Here is a 21,958-nt window from a genome sequence, read left to right on the forward strand (position 1 = left end):
GCACTCTAGCCTGGGTGACAGAGTGATACCCTGTATCAAAAGAGAAAAAAGAAAGGTAATTCTTAGGATGAAAAAAGCATACTTCAGATATTTGTTTCGGTTTAGAATGTCTTTCATTCTAGTTATTTCAGATTCATAAAATTTTCAAGCTACTCAAAATTTTAGATCTGTTGCTTTTTAAAATTTGTTTTTGAGACAGGGTCTCACTCTGTTGCCCAGGCTAGAGTGCAGTGGTGGATCATGGCTCACTGCAGCCTTGACCACCCAGCCTTAAGCCATCCTCCCACCTAAGCTTCCCGAGTAACTGGGACCACAGGTGCATGGTACCACTCTGGCTAATTTTTAAATTATTTGTAGAGATGGGGTTTTGCTGTGTTACCCCAGGCTGGTCTCAAACTCCTGGGCTCAAGCGATCTTCGTGCCTCCACCTCCCAAAGTGCTGGGATTACAGGTGTGAGCCACCTTACCTGGCCATTTCTTTGTACCATAAATCAGTTAGAAAAGTTACCTTTCATTTTCTTTCAAGCATTTCTCCCTTGTCTACTTTAAATTGTCAATATTTAAGTAACTCTTTACTGAGGGCCTCCTCTTGGCCAAATTGGGCATTCCCATTTCTGAGTCTCCAAGATTCCTTGAATATAACGTCTCTTACTGCTTATAGCAGTCTGCATTATAGTTACTGGTATTTTTTTTTTTAAACCAATGTCCCTTATTAGGCCATAAGCTCTATGAGGTCTTATGATCTAATGTCTTTTTTTATTTGTTCATTTTTCAGTTTCTTCATGCCTGTTCTAATCATAATGCATTGTAGCTGTTCAATCATATTAGCTGAGTGAATGAGGAGAGGCGTGAATGAATGAACAATCGAATGAATTTTCAAATGAAAACAGCTAAAAACTAGATAGGTTAGGTCTCTGGCCTTTATTTCCTACTCTGTAGGGAGTCAAGTTGTCAAATATAATACAAGGAAATAAGTACTATAATATAGCTATGGGTAACTGTCTCTTGTGTTTTATATGGAAGTTGGTAGAAAAGCAGTTTGATTTGATGAAAAGATGCTGTTCTTTATCAGTCAAGAGGTTTGAATTTTGGCTCTGCTATTTTTGCCAGGCTGTAAGGAATAACCTACTTAATCTTCAGTTTTCTAATTGATTGAATTAAAATATTAAGCCAAATAATCTTTAAAGATCCTTTCACTGCTGAGTTTCTATGTTTCTGGAAGGTAGTGCTCAGTTTCTAAAAATTTGCTTTTCAGCCTGACATGGAATTTAGGATTGATTGATTGATTGATTTTTGAGATGGATTCTCGCTCTTTCGCCCAGGCTTGGGTACAGTGGTGCAATCATGGCTCATTGCAACCTCCACCTCCTGGGTTTAAGTAATTCTCCTGCCTCAGTCTCCCAAATAGCTGGGATTACAGGCATCTACCACCACGCCCGGCTAATTTTTTTTTTTTTTTTAGACAGAGTTTCACTGTTGTTGCCCAGGCTGGAGTGCAATGGCCCCATCTCGGCTCATCGCAACCTCCACCTCCCGGGTTCAAGCGATTCTCCTGCCTCAGGCTCCCAAGTAGCTGGGATTACAGGCACGCGCCACCATGCCTGGCTAAGTTTTTTTGTATTTTTAGTAGAGATGGGGTTTCTCCATGTTGGTCGGGCTGGTCTCGAACTCCTGACCTCAGGTGATCCGCCTGCCTTGGCCTCCCAAAGTGCCAGGATTACAGGCGTGAGCCACCGCCCCCAGCCTAATTTTTGTATTTTTAGTAGAGACGGGTTTCACTATGTTGGCCAGGCTGGTCTCAAACTCCTGACCTCCGGTGATCCGCCTGCCTTGGCCTCTCAAAGTACTGGGATTACAGGCATGAGCCACCATGCCCAGCCCTATTTATTTGTTTTTCAAGACAGAGTCTCACTCTGTAGCCCAGGCTGGAATGCAGTGACACAATCTCAGCTCACTGCAACCTCTGCCTCCTTGGTTCAAGCGATTCTCCTGCCTCAACCTCCCAAGTAACTGGGATTACAGGAATGCACCACCACACCGGGCTAATTTTTGTATTTTAGTAGAAACAAGGTTTTGCCATGTTGGCCAGGCTGGTGTCAAACTCCTGGCCTCAGGTAATCTGCCCACCTTGGTCTCCCAAAGTGCTGGTATTACAGGTGTGAGCCACCACACCTGGCCGAATTTTGGATTTAGAAGAATGTAATAATAGTAACAACAACCATATATAGCTGGCATTTGTATGCATGCACTGTGCTAGGCCCTTTATAGACAATTCCTTTATAGAAATTGTCTTATTTTATGTCCATAACATTTACAGAGAAGAAAACTGAAGCAAAAACAGATTAAGTTTCAATGTTTTAAAGGGCATTTCTTCTAACTTTTCATACAGTTACCAGTGTTTTCTAACAGATAAGTCATGTAACTTGAAAACCTGCAAATAACGGAGAATTTAGCATTAAACAAGACAGTCCATTCAGTTGTGACCAGTAGTTGTAATAAGGTTCCCCTTCTGTTTATTTAAAAACTGCCTCACTGTGTAATTTACTCACAGGTCCTGAGGAGCCCTGATGCATCCCACAGGTGTCTAGTTAAACAGGCCAGTCTTCTAGATTTTTTGAAAACAGATTCCTGGGTTAAAATGGAAATTAATGTTACAGCCGTTCTGAGATAATAAAAACAACGTTTTATTATTTTTATTTTTTTAATGTAGTGCATTCTAAACAGATAATAAATTTATATATTGCCCTTGTTTTTTCCTACACTAAACTAAGCCCTATATGTGCTTACCACTTACCAATTTGTGGGTGTCTTTTAAGTTTCTTTAGAAAGGCGAAGTATTTCACAATTGAAAAACTATTTATAAATCATATTGAAATTTTAAAAATATATTTTAAAATGTAGAAGTGTATAATTAGGCTGTTCTTAATTCTGCAGGATGTTCTGTATAAGTCTTCCCAGTTCTGTGTACTGAGACTATATTTAGATTAATTTGAGAAAGCCCTAAAAAATGCACTACTAAAACCTGTGCATCAAATCACCTGTCTTATTTTTGCTTGTATTTGTTTGTTTTATTGTTTTTTGTTTATATATTTGGTAGACCAGAAGCTTTATATGCAGCTATAAATAAGAAACCTACCTCGGCAGCCTATTCAGTTGGAGAAGGTAAGCTTTTGGCAATTTGTAAATTAGGTGGTAATCAATTTAGCTCTTGACTAACTACCTGACTTCACATAGTTGCTATTCTCCCCATTTCTGTGTCTTCAGTATTAAAGTGAGATTAGGAAAATCTGCCCCTATCTATTTCATGTGAATATTGAGAATATAGAAAAAACATGAATGAAAATACTTGGCACTTTAGAAAGGCAGTGCTATGAAAATTCAGCATAGATTGGTTTGATGAATAACATCATAAATAGAAAGTGTTGCAATTATTGATTACAGATGTTTAGGAGGTAAGGACATTTCAGTACATTTAGTTGCTTATAAATTTTAATTATAATGTACCATATGAATCATTAAGAAGTACCAAGGTATACTTTATCATAAATATTGCAAAGAATTTTTTTCTATATCCCTTTGGGTTGTTTAATAAATTATTTTGACTTTGTTAATGTGAGGAAAAATGAAAGATCACCCTAATTTCAGATGATATTTGTATTTAATAGTTACATAAATTTATAAATGAAATGTATAAGTCCATTATAAAGTTAGTTGAATAGCTGAGGTACATTTTATGTTTTGCTAAAAATATCAGTTTGATGTTAAATTGAACAAAATTCAGTATCTATTATGTTGAAGATTCTATGGTAAAGCCTGGAAAGTACAAGGATGAATGAAAGTTTCCAAAGTGCTCACAATAGAATGGAGCATACAATTGTGATAAATTATTTAATGAGAGAAGAAAACTAATTTAGAGTAGGACATATGAATCCACAGAGATGGCAGTATTGCATCATCCTAAACAATGAGTAGGATCTAGCATAGTGACAGAGGAGAATGCACTTCTAGACAGAGGGAATGGAATGAGTCAAGGAACGGGGGAACCACATGTCACCAGTGAAGCTGAATCATAGGTGTACTGTGGAATGAGTACTCTGAGGTGAGCATAGGAAAGTAGTGAGGAGCATGTTGGAAAGGACCCTACTTTTATTGCAGCGTACCTAAACCTTGTAATCACTTTGAATTTTGTTAAATTAATTGAGTAATACTGGGAATGCCAATATTAAATAATTGGTTGCAAATGGTGTTTCTGATCATCTCCAGTTTATGATATTAAGATCAAATTCCATGTTGGCAAATATAAATAAAACTAGAAAGAAAAAGGCTTAGAAAACCAAGTCGCCAACTGTTCCTTCTAAGTAGTAACAATCACAGAAACAAAAATCAAAGGCAATATAAAAATTTAGATATTTCCCTCGAGGTCATTTTTTTGTTTTTTTGTTTTTTTGAGACGGAGTCTCGCCCTGTTGCCCAGGCAGGAGTGCAGTGGTGCGGTCTGGGCTCACTGCAAGCTCCGCCTCCTGGGTTCACGCCATTCTCCTGCCTCAGCCTCCCAGTGGCTGGGATTACAGGCACTCGCCACCACGCCTGGCTAATTTTTTGTATTTTTAGTAGAGATGGGGTTTCATCGTGTTAGCCAGGATGGTCTCAATCTCCTGACCTGGTGATCCTCCCGCCTCGGCCTCCCAAAGTGCTAGAATTACAGGTGTGAGCCACTGCGCCCAGCCGAGGTCATTTGTTAACATTTATCGAGCATCTACTCCAAGTCAAGTACTGTGCTAGAAGCTGGGTCATCGTGATAGAACTTGGCTTCTAGTACTGCTGTCTTCTGGATATTGAGTATTTCCATAACTGTGTACTTAAAAGAATTAAAGAGAAAATAATGTAGCAGATTAAAATGTTTCTTGTATAAAAATGTTAAAAAATATATTTTCCTATCTTGACTCCATTATCTAAATAACTGAGTGACTTAATCTCATTAAGCCTGGGTGTCTTTATCTATAGAGATACTAATATCTGTTTGTAGTTTTGGGTAATTCTTTGTGATAAAAAATAAAACAATTGAGAATAAAAGAAACTCTAAAGTTTTATGTTAAGTTAAATAACTTGTTTCTAAGGAATTATTAAATAATTGCTTCGTCCTTTACATCTTTTAATATTAGGTTTCCTGAAGGCACAAGGTCTTTCACAGCAAACTTATACAATGTCTTGGAGAATAACCTAATTTCTTTTTCACTTTTGTAATCTTAAAACCAGAATCTGCTTTTTTTTACTTTATTCCCTACAGAATATATTGCACTTTATCCATATTCAAGTGTGGAACCTGGAGATTTGACTTTCACAGAAGGTGAAGAAATATTGGTGACCCAGAAAGATGGAGAGTGGTGGACAGGAAGTATTGGAGATAGAAGTGGAATTTTTCCATCAAACTATGTCAAACCAAAGGATCAAGAGGTATTTTGGTATTAAAATAAAACCAACCCATCTGGTTAATCAGGTTTATACTTAAATTATTTTGGTATTAAAAATAAGATCAACCCGTTCTTGTTAATCAAGATTTATGCTTAAAACAGAGATCATGTTTATGGTTTTGATCAGTGGTATGTACAAATTTTCTAAAATTTTAATTTTCCCTGGAAATCTTGAATTTTATCATTGGCAAAAAATTCTGTCAGCTGTTTTCCTTGAAGGGACCAGGCTTACTTCATTTTTGTTTGCTAAATCCCAAGGCTAAATAGTTTTTCTATTGGTTCTTTGAAGTAAAAATGTTGTTCCATGAAAAACTTAGTTGAGTGCACAATTAAGTCACACAAATGCTTTCCTTCAGACAACCGTCATACTTTAGTATGCAGCACAGATGTTTTAGGCACACTTCTGTTTACTCACACAGAATTTTTAAAAGGTATGGACTTGAAGGTTAAGATTTAATAAAATTTTTGCTGCTTCATTAAAGACATCGTTAAGTGAAACTGGCTTTGTTTTAGTTGGAGTGCATGGCAGTGAAGAACACTACTGTAACTTCAGTGTCATTCGGTGCCACTGCTGTGATTCACACTAAAGCACCAATGATTTTACCCACAATTGTAAATGTCAACACAATGAAGAAGACAAATAATGTCTTAGTATTTTTATGAAAATAGTTTTTATCCCACGGACCCCTGAAAGAGGCTCAAGGACTATTTCCAGGTTCTAAAAACCACATGCTGAGAGCCATTGGTGTAGTAGAATCAGACTACCTGGGTTGACTCTCAGCTGTACCACTTAGAGGCTCAGTGACCTTGGACAAGTTACTGTACCTTTCTGTGCCTCAGTTTCCTTCTCTGTAAAATGGAGATAATCATACTTAATAATGTTATTGTGAAAATTAAATAGCAGAACGTATGGAACCTCTTAGAGGAGTGTCTGTTACACAGTACTCAGAAAACGTTAGCTTTTAACTACCATCCACTCTGCTTAATACTTGTGCTGCAGCTGTGTTCCCTGACAGAACAAAATTCTTTTTAATCCCATCCCTTTTGTTGTTCAAATTCCTATGAAGAGGAAATGTGGTTGGGCCAGTTTATCCTTCAAAGTGAAACAGAAGTAATAGTTGCTACACAGGATAGAGGTTTTTTGTTCTTAGGTCAGATTCAGTCAGTTTGGGGGGAGCATGGTAAAATAAATAAATAAAAATAAAAACATTGTCTCCTGTTCATCAAGATCCATAGATAAGTCAGGATCCCTTAGAGAAAGCAGGAGCAAAATAACATATACCTTGACATATCCAGGACACATGTGTTGTGCATAGTGGGCATTGGTGCTAACACCATTGATGAATGGGGTGCATTTGGCCTAGAGGGTCATGTTTAATATTTAAGTTTCAGAAAACAAGCTCTTCCTGTTGAGTCAGTGGTTGACGACATCAGCCACTTGTATATAATGTTTTACATTAGCAGACCAGATCTCCTCATAAGTGTTGGATTTTTCACTTATTTGTTAATACTGCATGAGGTTCATTGTCATTTTCATCTTCATTTAAAGAAAAAGGAATGCTGGGAATTTGAAATCTCTAATTCCCATTAACCTTTGTACTTTTACTTCTGGATTGTTGGAAATAATAAAACAATATGGTATCTTTTTCTTGTAGAGTTTTGGGAGTGCTAGCAAGTCTGGAGCATCAAATAAAAAACCTGGTATGTATAGTAATGATCTTAAAAAAATTACTAAAGTGTTTGCTCTGTTGCAATCTTGAATTCATAGTTTCTTGTTTGTCTTCTTTTCAGAGATTGCTCAGGTAACTTCAGCATATGTTGCTTCTGGTTCTGAACAACTTAGCCTTGCACCAGGACAGTTAATATTAATTCTAAAGAAAAATACAAGTGGGTGGTGGCAAGGAGAGTTACAGGTAATCTTCATTAAATAGCATCTATAAATTTTATTATAAAAGTACTGCATGTTCCATAAAAAAGATAAAATTAATAAAAATTTTTAGATCACTTAGAGGTAATCATTATCAATATTTTACTGCGTTATATTTCCTTTAGTCTTTTACGTGTACATTTTTAGTGCAGTTGAGTTGATATTATAAGTAACAATTTAAGGAATAATTTTCTCCAAAGACATAATTGTTTTCCAATAATGCATTCCTTTATAATTCAAAGATCAGGTTCTTAAAGGAAAGCACATCATCATCTTTCCCTGGGATAGTCCCAGGCTTGCAGTATAGCCTCTTGGAGAAAGACATGATCTAGGTGGTGCTGAGAAAATACTACTAATTGGGCTGTCCGCTAGTGGTCTTAGGTTTTTGAAACAGCAGTGCAAGGAAAAACAATATGGACATAGATGAACCTGGTTTTTTCCCTAAAATGTTAACAGTTATTGCATGTGTTTTGATACAGGAAAAGGGTTCTTCACTGACTTCTAAAATTTCCTTACTAGTTAAAACTAAAAAGCGTTTGAGGGATTGAAAGATGACAAGAGATATAATAACTATATTTTTATGAGTGATATATAATTGTAATATGGAGGATAAACATAGCTTCATTCTTGCAAATCGGGAGTCTTAGGATTCCTAAAGAAAAATGGGGGCTCAAATGTAATACCTTCTTGAATAACCCCCTGAAATTCCACCTTCTGATTTACTTTGAAGATGGACTGAACTAAGTGGGAAACATGACTCTTTACAAATTTTACTTATGACCTCCTGATTAATTATTAACAAAGCTCCAAGAAGTATTTGTAGTCGGCTGCACCATTTTAAGGGTTGACTTGAACTTACTAGGAGAACTCTAGAAATGTCTTTTTAGAATATAAATATTTTTGTGAAATACTCAGAGAACTCTGAGTCTGAAAGACCTCCACATAGACTTCTGCAGATGCCGTTTTCAGCAGCAGTTTGAGATGCGTGTTGTAGTGTGTCTTCCGGTTGTTTAATGTTGACTTGAAAGGCTAATGCTGAGTTTGAGGCCCCCAAGACCATGCTCATATCTGAAACCAATTCCAAGCTTGGGGGTCTCCAAGACTGCTCTCAATTTCTGTAATTCACTAGAAGGACTTTACAGAACTCACTACAGCTGTTACACTCATGTTACAGTTTATTGTCAAGTTACAGCCAAGTTGAGAGACACATGGGGCAGAGTGCAGTAGAGTTCCAAAAACAGAGCTTCCAGTTGTCCTCTCCTGGTGGAGTCATGAACAGTATTAACTCCTCCTGGCAATGATGTGTGACAATACACACAGAGTATTGCCAATTAGCAAAGCCTTGGTGTCCAGAGTTTTGACTGGGGTTCCTCACATAGATATAGTTGATTGCCCATTTGGCTGAAATCAGTCTCCATCCCCTACCAAGGTAGAGCTGATACTGCATGACCCAAAGCACCCACCATACATCGCATTGTTAGATTTGGCATGGCCCAGCACCCACAGGTAAACTAAGACACTCTTACCAGTCAGGATAGTCTAAGGATTTAGAGATTACTTCCAAGGAGCTGAGGGCAAAGACCAGACCTCTGTTTAGGCAAGATTAAATTATTTACTACACATTTATGGTTTTTCTAATTTTTAAGTTATGTCTCAATGATTGTTTTTAATCTCATCTTTCAATTATATATTTCTTTTGCTAATTTTATAGGCCAGAGGAAAAAAGCGACAGAAAGGATGGTTTCCTGCCAGTCATGTTAAACTTTTGGGTCCAAGTAGTGAAAGAGCCACACCTGCCTTTCATCCTGGTATGGAAGTGGGTTAATTTGTATTTCATTTTAGAGGAGTTTGTTAAAACTCAGCAACTTCTTAGATTAGCTCACTCTTTGAAAAACATTAAAAATGTGTTCTTTCTTTACGTCTGCTTAAAAGTAACATGCCACTGAGAATTTTCTTTCTGAAAAGTTCAGTGTAGGAACAGCCAGCTTATTCACTGATACTTGAACCACTTCAACTCCTTGAAATCTTTCAATGTGTAATTGTTACACCATCATACTTAAAGTGAAGTACTTCACTTGCATTGTTAACTGTAGTTGGGAAGTTCTTGTTTTTGTAAGACCAGGAATAGGGGAAGGAGGGTGAGAAAGAGAGCAGTTCAAGGGAAATTTTAGCCTAATTTTAATATTTAATATTAAAATAATTTAAATCCTAGGGAGATTTCAAATGATTGACCCTTGAAGAAATAATTAATTTGTTTAATGTGTTATTTTGTTATTCTTGTGCTAGTATGTCAGGTGATTGCTATGTATGACTATGCAGCCAATAATGAAGATGAGCTCAGTTTCTCCAAGGGACAACTCATTAATGTTATGAACAAAGATGATCCTGATTGGTGGCAAGGAGAGATCAATGGGGTGACTGGTCTCTTTCCTTCAAACTACGTTAAGATGACGACAGACTCAGATCCAAGTCAACAGTGTGAGTAATATTAAATTATTTACCTCTCACCTAGTATGAAACTTTAATATACAGCACTGCATTTATTCCTTTTCTGGATTAGATCCTAAACTCAGCATTCATAGCAAATGTAGATCAGTGTTTAAAGTGAGAAGAAACAAAAGGAAACTTTTTACAAGGTCAGAAGTTATACAGCTTTATTTTAAATACTTGCTAGCTCTAGACCTTAGTATTAGACTTAATCTGAAAGAATATATAATTTTTCCTACGAGTCCTTTGGTATGACTGCCATCTATACTGCAGTTTCTTTTCACTATCTTCCTCTTTTTCAGTGTCCCATGTTCTTTTTTGGTTTAATAAAAAGTCGCTAGTGGCCGGGCACAGTGACTCACACCCATAATCCCAGCACTTTGGGAGGCCATGGTGTGCAAGATTCCTTAAGCCCAGGAGTTGGAGACTAGCCTAGGCAACGTGGCGAAGCCCCATGTTGACAAAAAATACCAAAATTAGCTGGCTGTGGTGGCACATGCTTGTAGTCTCAGCTACTTGGGAGTCTGAGGTGGGAGGATCTCTTGAACCCGGGAGGTCAAGGCTGCAGTAAGTCACGATCACACACACTGCACTCCGGCCTGGGCAACAGAGAGAAACCCTGTCTCAAGGGGAAAAAAAAAAGTAGGTAGCAATTACCCTATTCACCTATTCAAAATTACTCTTTTAGCGTACAGAAGCCGTTAAATTTCCAACCGTCTCGTTTATTTCTCGCTGTTTACGTATCATCCATGTTGGAAGAAAATTAAAACTTAAATATTTATGACTGTTGCAAAATTCTTGTCAGGTGATTCTTTAGATAGCCACCTTTTTCCACAAGGGATGTATAAATCAAGGTCTATTTCATTATTTTCAGAACAGGGGTCCAGATCTCGAAGTGTGAAGTTTGGTATTATATAAAATCATCTCTCTGGTATTTACCTAGCCATTCTTTTGGTTGACAATAAATACAGCATTAGTAATAAGTTAGGAAATAAATAGTACTTGGAAATAACTTTTTACCTTTATGAAACGATTGTCACTTTTTCCCACTCTTTGATTTTTAGTTTTATTTTTAAAATATCTCATGATATATGTCTTATGAAATGTAAAATACTTAGCCTTTCATTTAAATTCAGTTGCTGAGCATATATAAATGGTAACCCAAACAAAACTGAGATACACTTATGATTCAGTATAAGGATTATGAATATATACCATATCTATAATTTTGTGCATTATTTTCACTTTAGAGCTTATAAAGATAGTTCTGACCCTGGGAGAAACCTTCCCTTTAGATAAAGCAACTAAGTTTCCCAACTTGGAGATGGGAGGAATCCAGTTTTTTTGTGATTTGAATATTCCCAAAAATATTACAGGATTTCAGAAGTGATGAAGAAAATTGTAACTTGGGTTGCCTAATAAATAATCATTTTTAAGCTCTGCTGATGGTTTGGCAGTTCACAGTGATTACTTAGAAACCAGTTTATCTAATTAGCTGTGGCATCTTTCTTGGTATTGAGAATGGAAAATACTTTTCAGACCTACTGGGTTTGGAAGATTTTTGGCTAGTGATCCCTGAAGGCATGCCAGTGTGTCAGTACGTTTGGTTTTTATAGCATCTATGAACTAAAGTTAGGTTTTTCAAATATGTTGTTGTTGTTTGAAACACTTTTTCCAATTAAGTCTCATATAATAGGGAATATAAAGAACAGACAAAAGCCATTTGAAAGGAAGGACAGAACTGTGGCCCCATGTCTTATACCTTTCCCCTGCCTATTTTATGAAGGTCCTTTCAGTTTCCCCTCTGCAGATAATTTGAAAATTACTCTGAAGAAATCTACTAGTTCAAGGCAGTAACAATCTCCTTGGAAAGTAACTTTCCCAGAGAGTTCAGTGACAATTTTTTATTCCAAAAAGAAGCAGCATAGTTTCTGGTTGTCAGTAAAAGTTTAATACACTAATGAGACAGAAAATAGATTGATATCATCTGTTAGTTATTAGTTATTCAAGGACACATTTGTCATGGAAATTACTTTTGCCCAGAGAATGCTTCGTTTACTATTTTAGTGTGGGTAGAACTGGCAGAGCCTTAGTCCACCTGTAGATGAGAGAGAGATCCAGTCTAAACGACGCTATCCAGTAGAATTTTATGCAATACAGAAAATAGTCTGTATCTCCACTCTCCAATACAGTGGCCACTAGTCACTTGATTGTTTGGAGTGTGGCTAATATGACTGAGAAACTCAATTTTTAATTTAATTTAACTTTAATTTTAAGCTGAAAAGCCACTTGTGGCCTATGGCTACTGTGTTAAGACAGCGCACCTCTAGAAGACAACCAACTGTAATGCAAGCCCTCCCTGAAATAAAACATGGAAGTAGCAGGGCTGGGCACAGTGGCGCACACCTGTAATCCCAACACTTTGGGAGGCTGAGGCAGGAAGATTGTTTGATTGTCAATATAGGGAGACCTCATCTCCACAGAAAATTTTTTTAAAATTAGCTGAGTATGGTGGCACATGCCTATAGTCCCAGCAGCCTGGGAGGCTGAGGTGGGAGGCTGCAGTAAGCCATGGTCATGCCACTGTACTCCAGCCTGGGTGACAGAATGAGATCCTGTCTCAAAGCAAACAAACAAGGAAATATTGAAAGATTAAAATAAGAAGAAAAAGAGTAATTGTCTTTCAGTCATTATTGACCTACACAATGATTTTATAGCTCCTATGTGCTTCAGATTTTACTTTTTTATGGGGTTTTTGGATTTTATGTTAACATTCTTCCCACTGTTCATTTAAGAAATTCATCATTTGGTATTATTTGAATGTCTACTCTGTACTGACTAGGAGTACTGGGAATACAAACAAGAAAAGACAATCCATTCTCTGAAGTAGCTTTAGAGGTTAGTGGGGAACAACATTCAGATAAATATAACAGTTGCTGTAATGAATATTTATACAAATATGTTTTGGAAAAAGACCCCCTAAATCTTTATGGAGAAAGACGGCATGTTGTGAAAGATGTAACAGAAGATATTTGAGCTGGTACATGAAGGATAAGTAGTAATGGTTTGCTGGAATGGCAAATGTTGGGGATGCAAGGAGGAACTTATTATTTTCTTGGTCATTTTACATACTGACAGCTGGGAAAACAAAATGTTCAAGAGGTTATTTTAAAATAAGAGTAGTTTCAAATTTCTCTTTGTTACAAAGTTATTAGCAGTAACTTACCTATTACCTTGTTTCTGGCTGGTGTATGTGGGGTTTTTTTTTAGTTTAATCAGATCTAAAAACTGAATACTTTACTGTTTTGCCTAAATGAATGGCTAAAGGCTTGTCATCCATCCTGGAATAAAAGGGCTCTCAATTCTGTAATTCTAAGGATAACTTCCAAAGAAATTCCTCTGAGATGGTTTATTGTTTCTGTAAAACAACTGTTTAAATTATCTAGGAAAGTGAGGAGTACCGATTTTGTTTATTTGAAGTAATTTATCAGAAATTGAAGAGTCATAATTGCTTTTTCAAAGAAGATGAAGAGTAATGTTAATTATGTTGGTGGTAGCTGTGAATTTCACTCGCATTATTTATATTAACCTATAATTGTAATAGGGTATGGTTCAGAAAATGTTTAATCCTTAAAGTCAGGAATAGATATGAGATCCTTGTTGTACCTACCCGGATTTTTATAAATGAACCATCTGTTTGTAGTCCTTGTAATAGTCCATGAAAGCTAGTTAAATTACAGATTACCATTTGTGTTTCTTTGGCCCTTATAAGTATTATTTTTCATTTTTTACATAATTAGAACTTTTTTTAAAATAGAGAATTTTAACAGTTCAAATTTGTTGATGTTGCATGTTGTTACTAGTCAAATTTTATCTCACCCACCTAATTTGCATTATGTTCATTTTATTCCTCATTTTCTTTTTTTAGGACCCAATGTTGTCTTCCAGTTGTGAAAGCACCCCAGAGACCCACTATCCAAGTTTCACTCTAGCGTGGAGGCAGGGCAGGCAGCCCTGACCACATATCTCCTACACAATTCGTTCACTTCGCTTGAATGTTAGAGCCACTTGTGATTATTTTTTTGTGTTTCTAACTTATAGTTTAAATTTATTTGTAAAAAGTTAAAGGATAGTGGGTCTTTGTGTGGCTTTCCCTGCTGTTCACTCTGGCATCTTTAGCATTTTTCTTCTTTTTTAATTTGATAATTGTAGGTCATTAGCATGCATATTGAGTTTGCCCTTATGTGGTGGGAGTTCAAACACACAAAGACCCACTATTTGCACAAACTATTCTTACTGGTTTGTAATAGGCTGCCATGCTTTTTTAATGTTATTGCAACATGTGTATTCATTTACAGAATTCAGATAAAATTTGCTTATGTTCTGCTATTATGTTTAATCCTAATCACAGTGAGCTCTTAATTCGCTCAATATGTGGTTTGCCCTCAAGTGCACACTGTTTATTACTTTGTAATATGCCACTATGAGTACTGACATTTAGATTTGTTTAAAGGCCAAGAACTGGAAACAGCCATGCCCTGTTTTCTGTGTATTCGGGATGGGAATAACAACATTTTGGGGGAGCTTTTTAAATCTCAGAGAAGAGGAAAGTGGCCTGCTCTGGCAGGCATGTGCAGAATAGAGTGTTTCATTTGTTTCAGTCCCAAGAATGAGCCTTGTCCTATGGTCGTTCCCTTAGAATCTTTATGTGCTCTGGGCTGATGAAGATACTGCATCATGTGCTGCAGCGTTTGTATTCTCTTTCAGTGACCTAAAAAGGGATTATTTTTGAGGAATGAAAGACTCCCATCGTTGACTGTGAGATGTGAAAAACCTTTCCTAGCTTAGAGCATTTATATCTACAGTCATTTTAAAGTCAGAGTTCATTGTTACCTGTTTTAATCAGGTGACTACATGTCCCAGTATACAAAAGGGCACTGGTCGACATTCTTCTTCATGTATTTAGTAAAGATCATAAGAAATCCTTTAAGAGTTTAAATGTCCCGGAAACAGACATGCAGGCTCTAGTCAAGAATGAATTAGAGTGAAGGAAAGCTGTGTAACACCTGGCATTCCTCTGTGTTCATGGAGCTTCTTTGAGGCTCAGACTTCTCTGGCTAATGCCTGTTCTTCAACCACATTGGCTACTTTGACATAGAAATTTACTTCTTTTCCTTGAATGGAAAACACTTTAAAAAATAATAACAAACATTTTTATAAACTAATATATGTGAGAGTACTTAGTTGAAACAAAAAGGAGTTTTAGTAGACAGTATTATACTATATTTGAATATCAAGGAGAAGTTTTTACAACTTAAAATGTTTACAAACTGCAGTGCAATCTACTGTTTGTGAATGTCAGAGTATCAGGAAAAGTGTATATACAATCACAGAGTCATATTTCCTCAAAGTTATTTACAAAGAGTGAAATATGTTTTTATACCTCTCAGTTTCAGTTAGAGGCATATTTTGTGCAATATTTATGTTAATGTGCCTATACATTATGAATGAATTATTTCAGTCATACATTGCCTAAATCATAACTCTATGATGCTTGGGAAAGAATCAACAGTTAAAACTTCATAAAGTTCTAATGTCTGTGTTTCAAAATACATCACATTATTAGGCTGTAGGGAGATACGTATGTGTGCTCCCTAGGGTGGCAATTTCTAGTTACTAGACCACCTCTATTTTTAGCATTTGGCATCCTCATGATACTTTTATAAATATGACATTAATAGGAAAGCAATAATATCATTTTACAGATGGAATAACAGATTTGCCTGCATTCACTGAAAGAGTGCAAAGATTGGGTCCTTGTGAATTCAACTGACTCTTTCAAATTGTATTAATTACCTGTTCTTGCCTTTTATTTTCTGAACTTGCTGCTTTTGCATTCTTTTGAGTTCAAAGACAGTTACTTCAAATCCATTTTTAAACCCTCGGGGTAGAAATCATACCACTGTTAATTAGCCACATTATTTTGATCTAACGTTTTTTCTTTATAATTCTGAAACTGAGTTTATCTAATACATTGATGAATTATTTCAAAGGTATTTTTATAGTGCAAATCACTTCACTTTTACACTGATAAATATAAATTACTAGGAATGACCTTCAGATAGCATTTGGCATCTGTAACCAATCTGAAAATAATGTGTTCATCAGGTACCTATGGATTAAATCATATACTGGCATATTTAAGCTGAATGTCAGTCTGGAAAATAAATTTACTATATTAACTGAAATACCACTCTTTGTGTAGGTATTTTGTCATATATTTAAGAAAAAGCTAAAAAAAATGGAAATCGTATGACATTTTGTCATATATTTAAGAAAAAGCTAAAAAGAATGGAAATCATATGACATAATAACTAAGTCTTTCTTAAAAGTGCATGCAGTCTTTTGCAATACCTCATTCAGCCAAGTATTTGTTCTCTTCCTCATTCAGTATAAGGCAGCTTTCAATTTTCTTAGAAGGTAACATTAGAAGGTTAGAGTTCATCAGAAACATAGAATTTTAAAATGTGAGTTCAACTGAATGAATTTGAATTTCTGTAGGAGGTAAAGAATCAAAATACCAAATTGCAATATATAATAATCACATTTAAATTATTTGATTAAACCTTTTAGGTTTTCCAGAAATGAAAAGAATCAGTTCTAAAACCAAAGCTGATTTTTAGAAAATTTGAAAATGTAAATCAGCCCTATCCATAATATAGTTTCTCTAAAACTTTATCTTAATTTTAAAATAATATAACTATTAAAAATGTAACTGATACATAAATGTTTTGAAATAAAACATTTAAAAATATAAATACTGTAGTTTAAAAGAAAGAAACTGGGGGAAGGAAAAGTAGAGAAAGAAATGCCAATTCCAGTCCAAAGCTTTATTTGCCAAGTTTTCTTAGAGTGACTTTTACCAATTTATGAATTCTTGTAAGCAGAATCTATAATGGAAATACTGAAAGACTTGCCTAAAGTGGCATTATTGAATGCTGCTGTGATGCTACTGTAATGTAATAAATTATTAAATTGTTGCAAAGTGCTGTTTTTGCCTTAAAATTTTATTTTGTGTGTCTTGAAAACTATAGTATTAAAGGTATTGAGATTGTGCAAATGCTGGGCACGCTTGGCATGAGATAATCTGTTTTTATTTTTACAAAATTGTAATATAACTATGCAAGTGTGTTTATTAAAAGAACACAAACTATATTAGTTGTATTGTGTATTTCTTTTGAAACATTCTTTAAAGCTTTTAATGGTTTTTATTTAGTCATGATTAAATGTCTTTGGAATGTCTCTTTTTCCTTAATGTAGTCTCATGAGTACAGGCCAGCAAATTGTTTTATATCATAGGGGGCAAAAGAAATGTTTAAGTGGTCAAGATGAAAAGAATTTGTTTGGAGATAATCATATGTATCTCAAAAGTGAAATAAAGTTTGATTTTAATATGTTGTTGCTCACAAAAGTAAGGAAAACATAATCTAGGCTAATAATAGACTATTGTGTTTTCATAATTTTTACTGCAACTTTTTTCTAAAAAGATTGATGGAACTTACAAATGAATACTCATTGCAAATGTAGAGTAAGACCTTTAGTACAAAATAAGAGTTTATGTAAAAGAAGCAGCAGTGCATGCTTGGAGGCATCAAAGTTCAGCAGTGTTAAAGTTAATCGTGTTGGTGGTTATATAAGCCCTTGGGTGGAAAGAAAGATACGGATCTAAATCCAGTCCATCCATCAACGTCTAGCACAACCAACCTCTTTCCAAAAAGCCTTTCCTCATCTCTGGAAAGTTATTCAACTAACTTGTATTAAGTGTTTACATAAGGCCAAGCAGGTGCTGGAGATACAAAACTGAGTGTCAAGTGGCCATCGTCTTAGGTGGTACATAGTTCTTTGAGGGGATTAGGCCCATATGGAGATAATTATAAAACAGCATATTCAGCACAGTGATAGATATTTACCAGGCACTTAAGGACTGCATAGAAGGAATACCAAATTCAACCATAGATTGGTGAACGAGAGACTTGCTGGAGGAAGCAACTGCCAGGTCCATAAGATAAGTAGCAATAAGCCAGATTCGGTGGGTAGGATGGTGGAGTGTATGATAAAGACAAGAAACGGCATGGTGGGGAAGTGGGGAAGTGTCGTCTTAAGCATTTCAGTATTGTTAGAATGGAAATAACAGAGCTAAGAACTGTGAAAGTTGAGGCTTGAGAGGCAGGCCAAGGGCTGAGTCAGAAATTCTCTAGCTCAGCTGTATGTTGGAATCACTTGGGAAACTTTAAAAATCTATAGTCGCTGGGGTCCTAATTTAAATGGATTGAAGTTCGGCCTGATCAGGGGGGTCTTTCAAAGCCTCCCAGATGATTCTGATATGCATCCAAGGTGGAGAAAAAAATGATGAAACAGAGTTCTGAGGGAAAATTGGCAGAAATTGGGGATTGATGGGATATGAGTGTAGGTGGAAGTCAGTTATTTCCAGATTTGTGTCTTGAGGGACAGGGTGTGATAGTGGTGCCACCAACTGCAGTGAAGAATTAAGAGTTGGGGGAAGAAGAGGAGTTTGGAGCACCTATGGGATGTCCACAAAGAAATTGTCAAGCAGATGGTCAGATAAAATCAAGATAGACAACATCAGATGTACACCACCTGGTGGAATGACATACATATGGGTAGTTGTGGAACCAGTGAAAGTAGATGAGATTATTTGGGAAGAAGATCAGACCTCCTAGAAGATCAGCAGTTAAGGATTGGATAGTGAAAGGAACCCAAAGACAGGAAACAGGTTATATGAGAAAGAGAGTGTTGTGCTATTTTCACGACTTTAAAAAAAATAATGAAATTCTGGCTCTGCAACCATCTCTCGCACCAGTAAAAAGAGGAAAAGTGCTCTTTTTTGAGGACTTCTTAGTCTATGTACTTTTCTAAGGTCCTTGAATGTATTACCTCTTCATTGTTTTCTTTTTTGAGATGCAGAAATTCAAACAGATTAGATTATTTGTCCAGGGTTCCACAGCTAGTAAGTGGTAGAGGTGGTCCATGGTCTGGCTCCCAAGTCCACGCTGTTAGCCTCTACACTAGTGTGCCACCATCCCCTAATAATGAACTTCAGGAGTACAACCGTTACTCATACCAGTGAAACAAAAGCAGGATGGTGGCTCATGCCTGTAACCCCAGTACTTTGAGAGGCCAAGGTGGGTGATTACCCTGAGCCTAGGGGTTTGAGACCAGCCTAAGCAACATGGTGAAACCTGTCTCTACAAAAAAAATTAGAGATAGATAGATAGATCGATCGATAGATAGATAAGATAGATGATAGATGATAGATAGATAGATAGATAGATAGATAGATAGATAGATAGATAGATAGCTGGGAGTGGTGCTGCTGCACTCCTGTAGTCCCAGCTACTCAGGAGGCTGAGGCAGGCAGGTCAATTGAGCCTGGGAGGTCGAGGCTGCAGTGAGCTATCACACCACTGCACTCCAGCCTGAGTGACAGAATGAGACCCTATGTCAAAAAAAAAAAAAAAGGAAAAAGGAAAAATCAGAGATTGCACAGCGTTTTCTCTGTGTAAAAAGGACACACAGAGAAGAGTCAGAGAATCAAAGACTGAACATAATAAGCAAGGACAAGACTCTATGACAATAGTATCCAGAAGGATAAAACTGAACTTCATCACTTTTTTTGGTAATAGCTTCATTGAGATATAATTCACTTGCCATGCAGTTAGTGGTTTTTAGTATATTCACAAAGTTGTCCAGCCATTTCCACAATCACTTGTAAAACATTTTTATCACCTCAGAATGAATCTCTGTACAATTTAGCTATCACCTCCATTTCCCTAAGCCCCCCTCCAACCTCCAGCCCTAAACAGGCACTAATCTTGTTTCCATGTTTGTCTATTCTGAACATTTCGTATGTATGGAATCATAAAATGTGTAGCATTTTGTGATTGGCTTATTTCACCTAGCATAATGTTTTCAGGGTTCATCCATGTAGTAGCATATAGTTGTACGTTATTCCTTTTTATGGCCAAATTAATATCCCATTGTGTGTATATACCATGTTTTGTTTATCCATTCATTAGTTAATGGACATTTGGGTTGTTTCAACCATTGGGCTATTGTGAATAATACTACTGTGAACATTTGTATACAAGTTTTTGTGTGAACATGTGTCTGTGTTTCTTATGGATAGATGTCTAGGAGTAGAATTCCAAGGTCAAATGGTAAATCTATGTTTAATTTGTTGAGAACCTGCTTCACTGGCTGCACCATTTTCTATTTCCACCAGCAGTGTACAGGGCTTTCTGTTACTCCACATCCTCCCCAGCACTTCTTCTTATCTGACTTCTATTATAGCCATCCAGTGGGCATAAAGTGACATCTCATTGTGGTTTTGATGTGTGTTTCCCTGATGACTAATGATATTGGGCATTTTTTCATGTGCTTGTTGGCCATTTGTATACCTTCTTTGGAGATACGTCTATTCAGATCCTTTGCCCGTTTTAAAATTATTTGTCTTCATAATCACTTTCTTAAAATACTTTATTTTTTAGAGTAGTTTTAGGTTCACAGCAAAATTGAGAGGAAGGCACAGAGATATCCCATATGTCCCTTGCCCTGACACAGGCATAGATAGCCTCCCCCATTAACAGCACCCCCACCGGAGCAGTGCATTTGTTACAATTGATGCACCTACATCATGTCATTATCAAAGTCTGTAGTTTACATTAAGGTTCAGTCTTGGTGCTGTGCATTCTGTGGGATTGTACAAATGAGTAATGACGTATAGCTACCATCACAGTATCATACAGAGTATTTTCACTACCCTAAAAATCCTCTGTGCTCTACCTGGTCAGCTCTCTCTCCCTGCATCCCCTGGCAACCACTGATCTTTTTACTGTCTCCTTAGTTTTGCCCTCCCCAGAATATCATATGATTGGAATCATACAGTACGCAGCCTTTTCAGATTGGCTTCTTTCACTTAGTAATAGGCATGTAAGTTTCCTCCATATCTTTTCATGGCTTGATCCTTTCGTTTCAGTGCTAAATAATATTTCATTGTCTGGGTGTACCCCGTTTATCCACTCACTGAAAGATGCCGTGATTCCTTCCAAGTTTTGGCAATTCTGAATGAAGCTGTTATAAATATCTGTGTGCAGGCTTTTGTGTGGACATAAGTTTTCATTTCCTTTGGGTCAGTACCAAGGTGTGTGATTGCTGCTGGATCAGATAGTTTAAGAGTATGTTTAGTTTTGTAAATGGCAAACTGTCTTCCAAAGTGGCTGTACCATTTTGCATTCCCGCCGGCAATGAATGAAAGTTCCTGTTGTTCCACATCTTTGCCAGCATTTGATGGTGTCAGTGTTATGGATTCTGGCCATTCTAACAGGTGTGTAGTGGTATCTCGTTTTTGTTTTAATTTGCGTTTTCCCAACGACATAGGATGTAAAGCATCTTTTTATATGCTTTTTTGCCATCTGCGTATCTTTTTCAATGAGGCCTCTGTTAAGGTCTTTGGCCCATTTTTTTATTTGTTTTCTTATTGTTGACTTTTAAGAGTTCTTTCCATATTTTGAATAATAGTTCTTTATCAGATATGTCTTTTGCAAGTTTTTTTTCAGTCTGTGCCTTGTCTTCCCATTCTCTTGACCACATCTTTTGCAGAACGAAAGTTTTTACGTTTAATGAAGTTCAGCCTATCAACTCTTTCTTTCATGGATTGTGTCTTCCGTATCATATCTAAAGAGTCATCACTGAGCCCAAGGTTATCTAGATTTTCTCTTACGTTATTTTCTAGGAGCGTTATGGTTTTGTGTTTCAAATTTAGGTTTGTGATGCATTTTGAGTTCTGTGAAGAGTAGAGGCCTGTGTCTACATTTCATTTTAAAGAATATTTTTTTTTTGGCATTTGGATGCCCAGTTGTTCCAGCATCATTTATTGAAAAGACTATCTTTGCCTCATTGTATTGCCTTTGCTCCTTTGTCAAAGGTCAGTTGACTCTATTTATATGGGTCTATTTCTGGACTCTAGTCTGTTTCATTGATCTATTTGTATATT

General features: G+C 36.4%; 1 protein-coding gene across 9 annotated transcripts in view; it reads left to right on the forward strand.

The window, feature by feature from the left end:
- The window catches only part of ITSN2 (intersectin 2), a 158,168-nt gene that overhangs the window by 104,630 nt on the left and 31,580 nt on the right, over nucleotides 1–21,958 (forward strand). For all 9 annotated transcript variants that reach the window (XM_050753558.1, XM_050753554.1, XM_050753561.1 and 6 more), the window contains 6 exons: nucleotides 3,098–3,162; nucleotides 5,288–5,454; nucleotides 7,127–7,172; nucleotides 7,263–7,384; nucleotides 9,110–9,206; nucleotides 9,685–9,876. In XM_050753558.1, the coding sequence (XP_050609515.1) occupies nucleotides 3,098–3,162; nucleotides 5,288–5,454; nucleotides 7,127–7,172; nucleotides 7,263–7,384; nucleotides 9,110–9,206; nucleotides 9,685–9,876 (689 nt within the window). The remainder of the gene's footprint in view (nucleotides 1–3,097; nucleotides 3,163–5,287; nucleotides 5,455–7,126; nucleotides 7,173–7,262; nucleotides 7,385–9,109; nucleotides 9,207–9,684; nucleotides 9,877–21,958) is intronic.

The sequence above is a fragment of the Macaca thibetana genome, chromosome 13, assembly GCF_024542745.1.
Source record: "Macaca thibetana thibetana isolate TM-01 chromosome 13, ASM2454274v1, whole genome shotgun sequence".
In the NCBI taxonomy this organism is placed as follows: Eukaryota; Metazoa; Chordata; class Mammalia; order Primates; family Cercopithecidae; genus Macaca; species Macaca thibetana.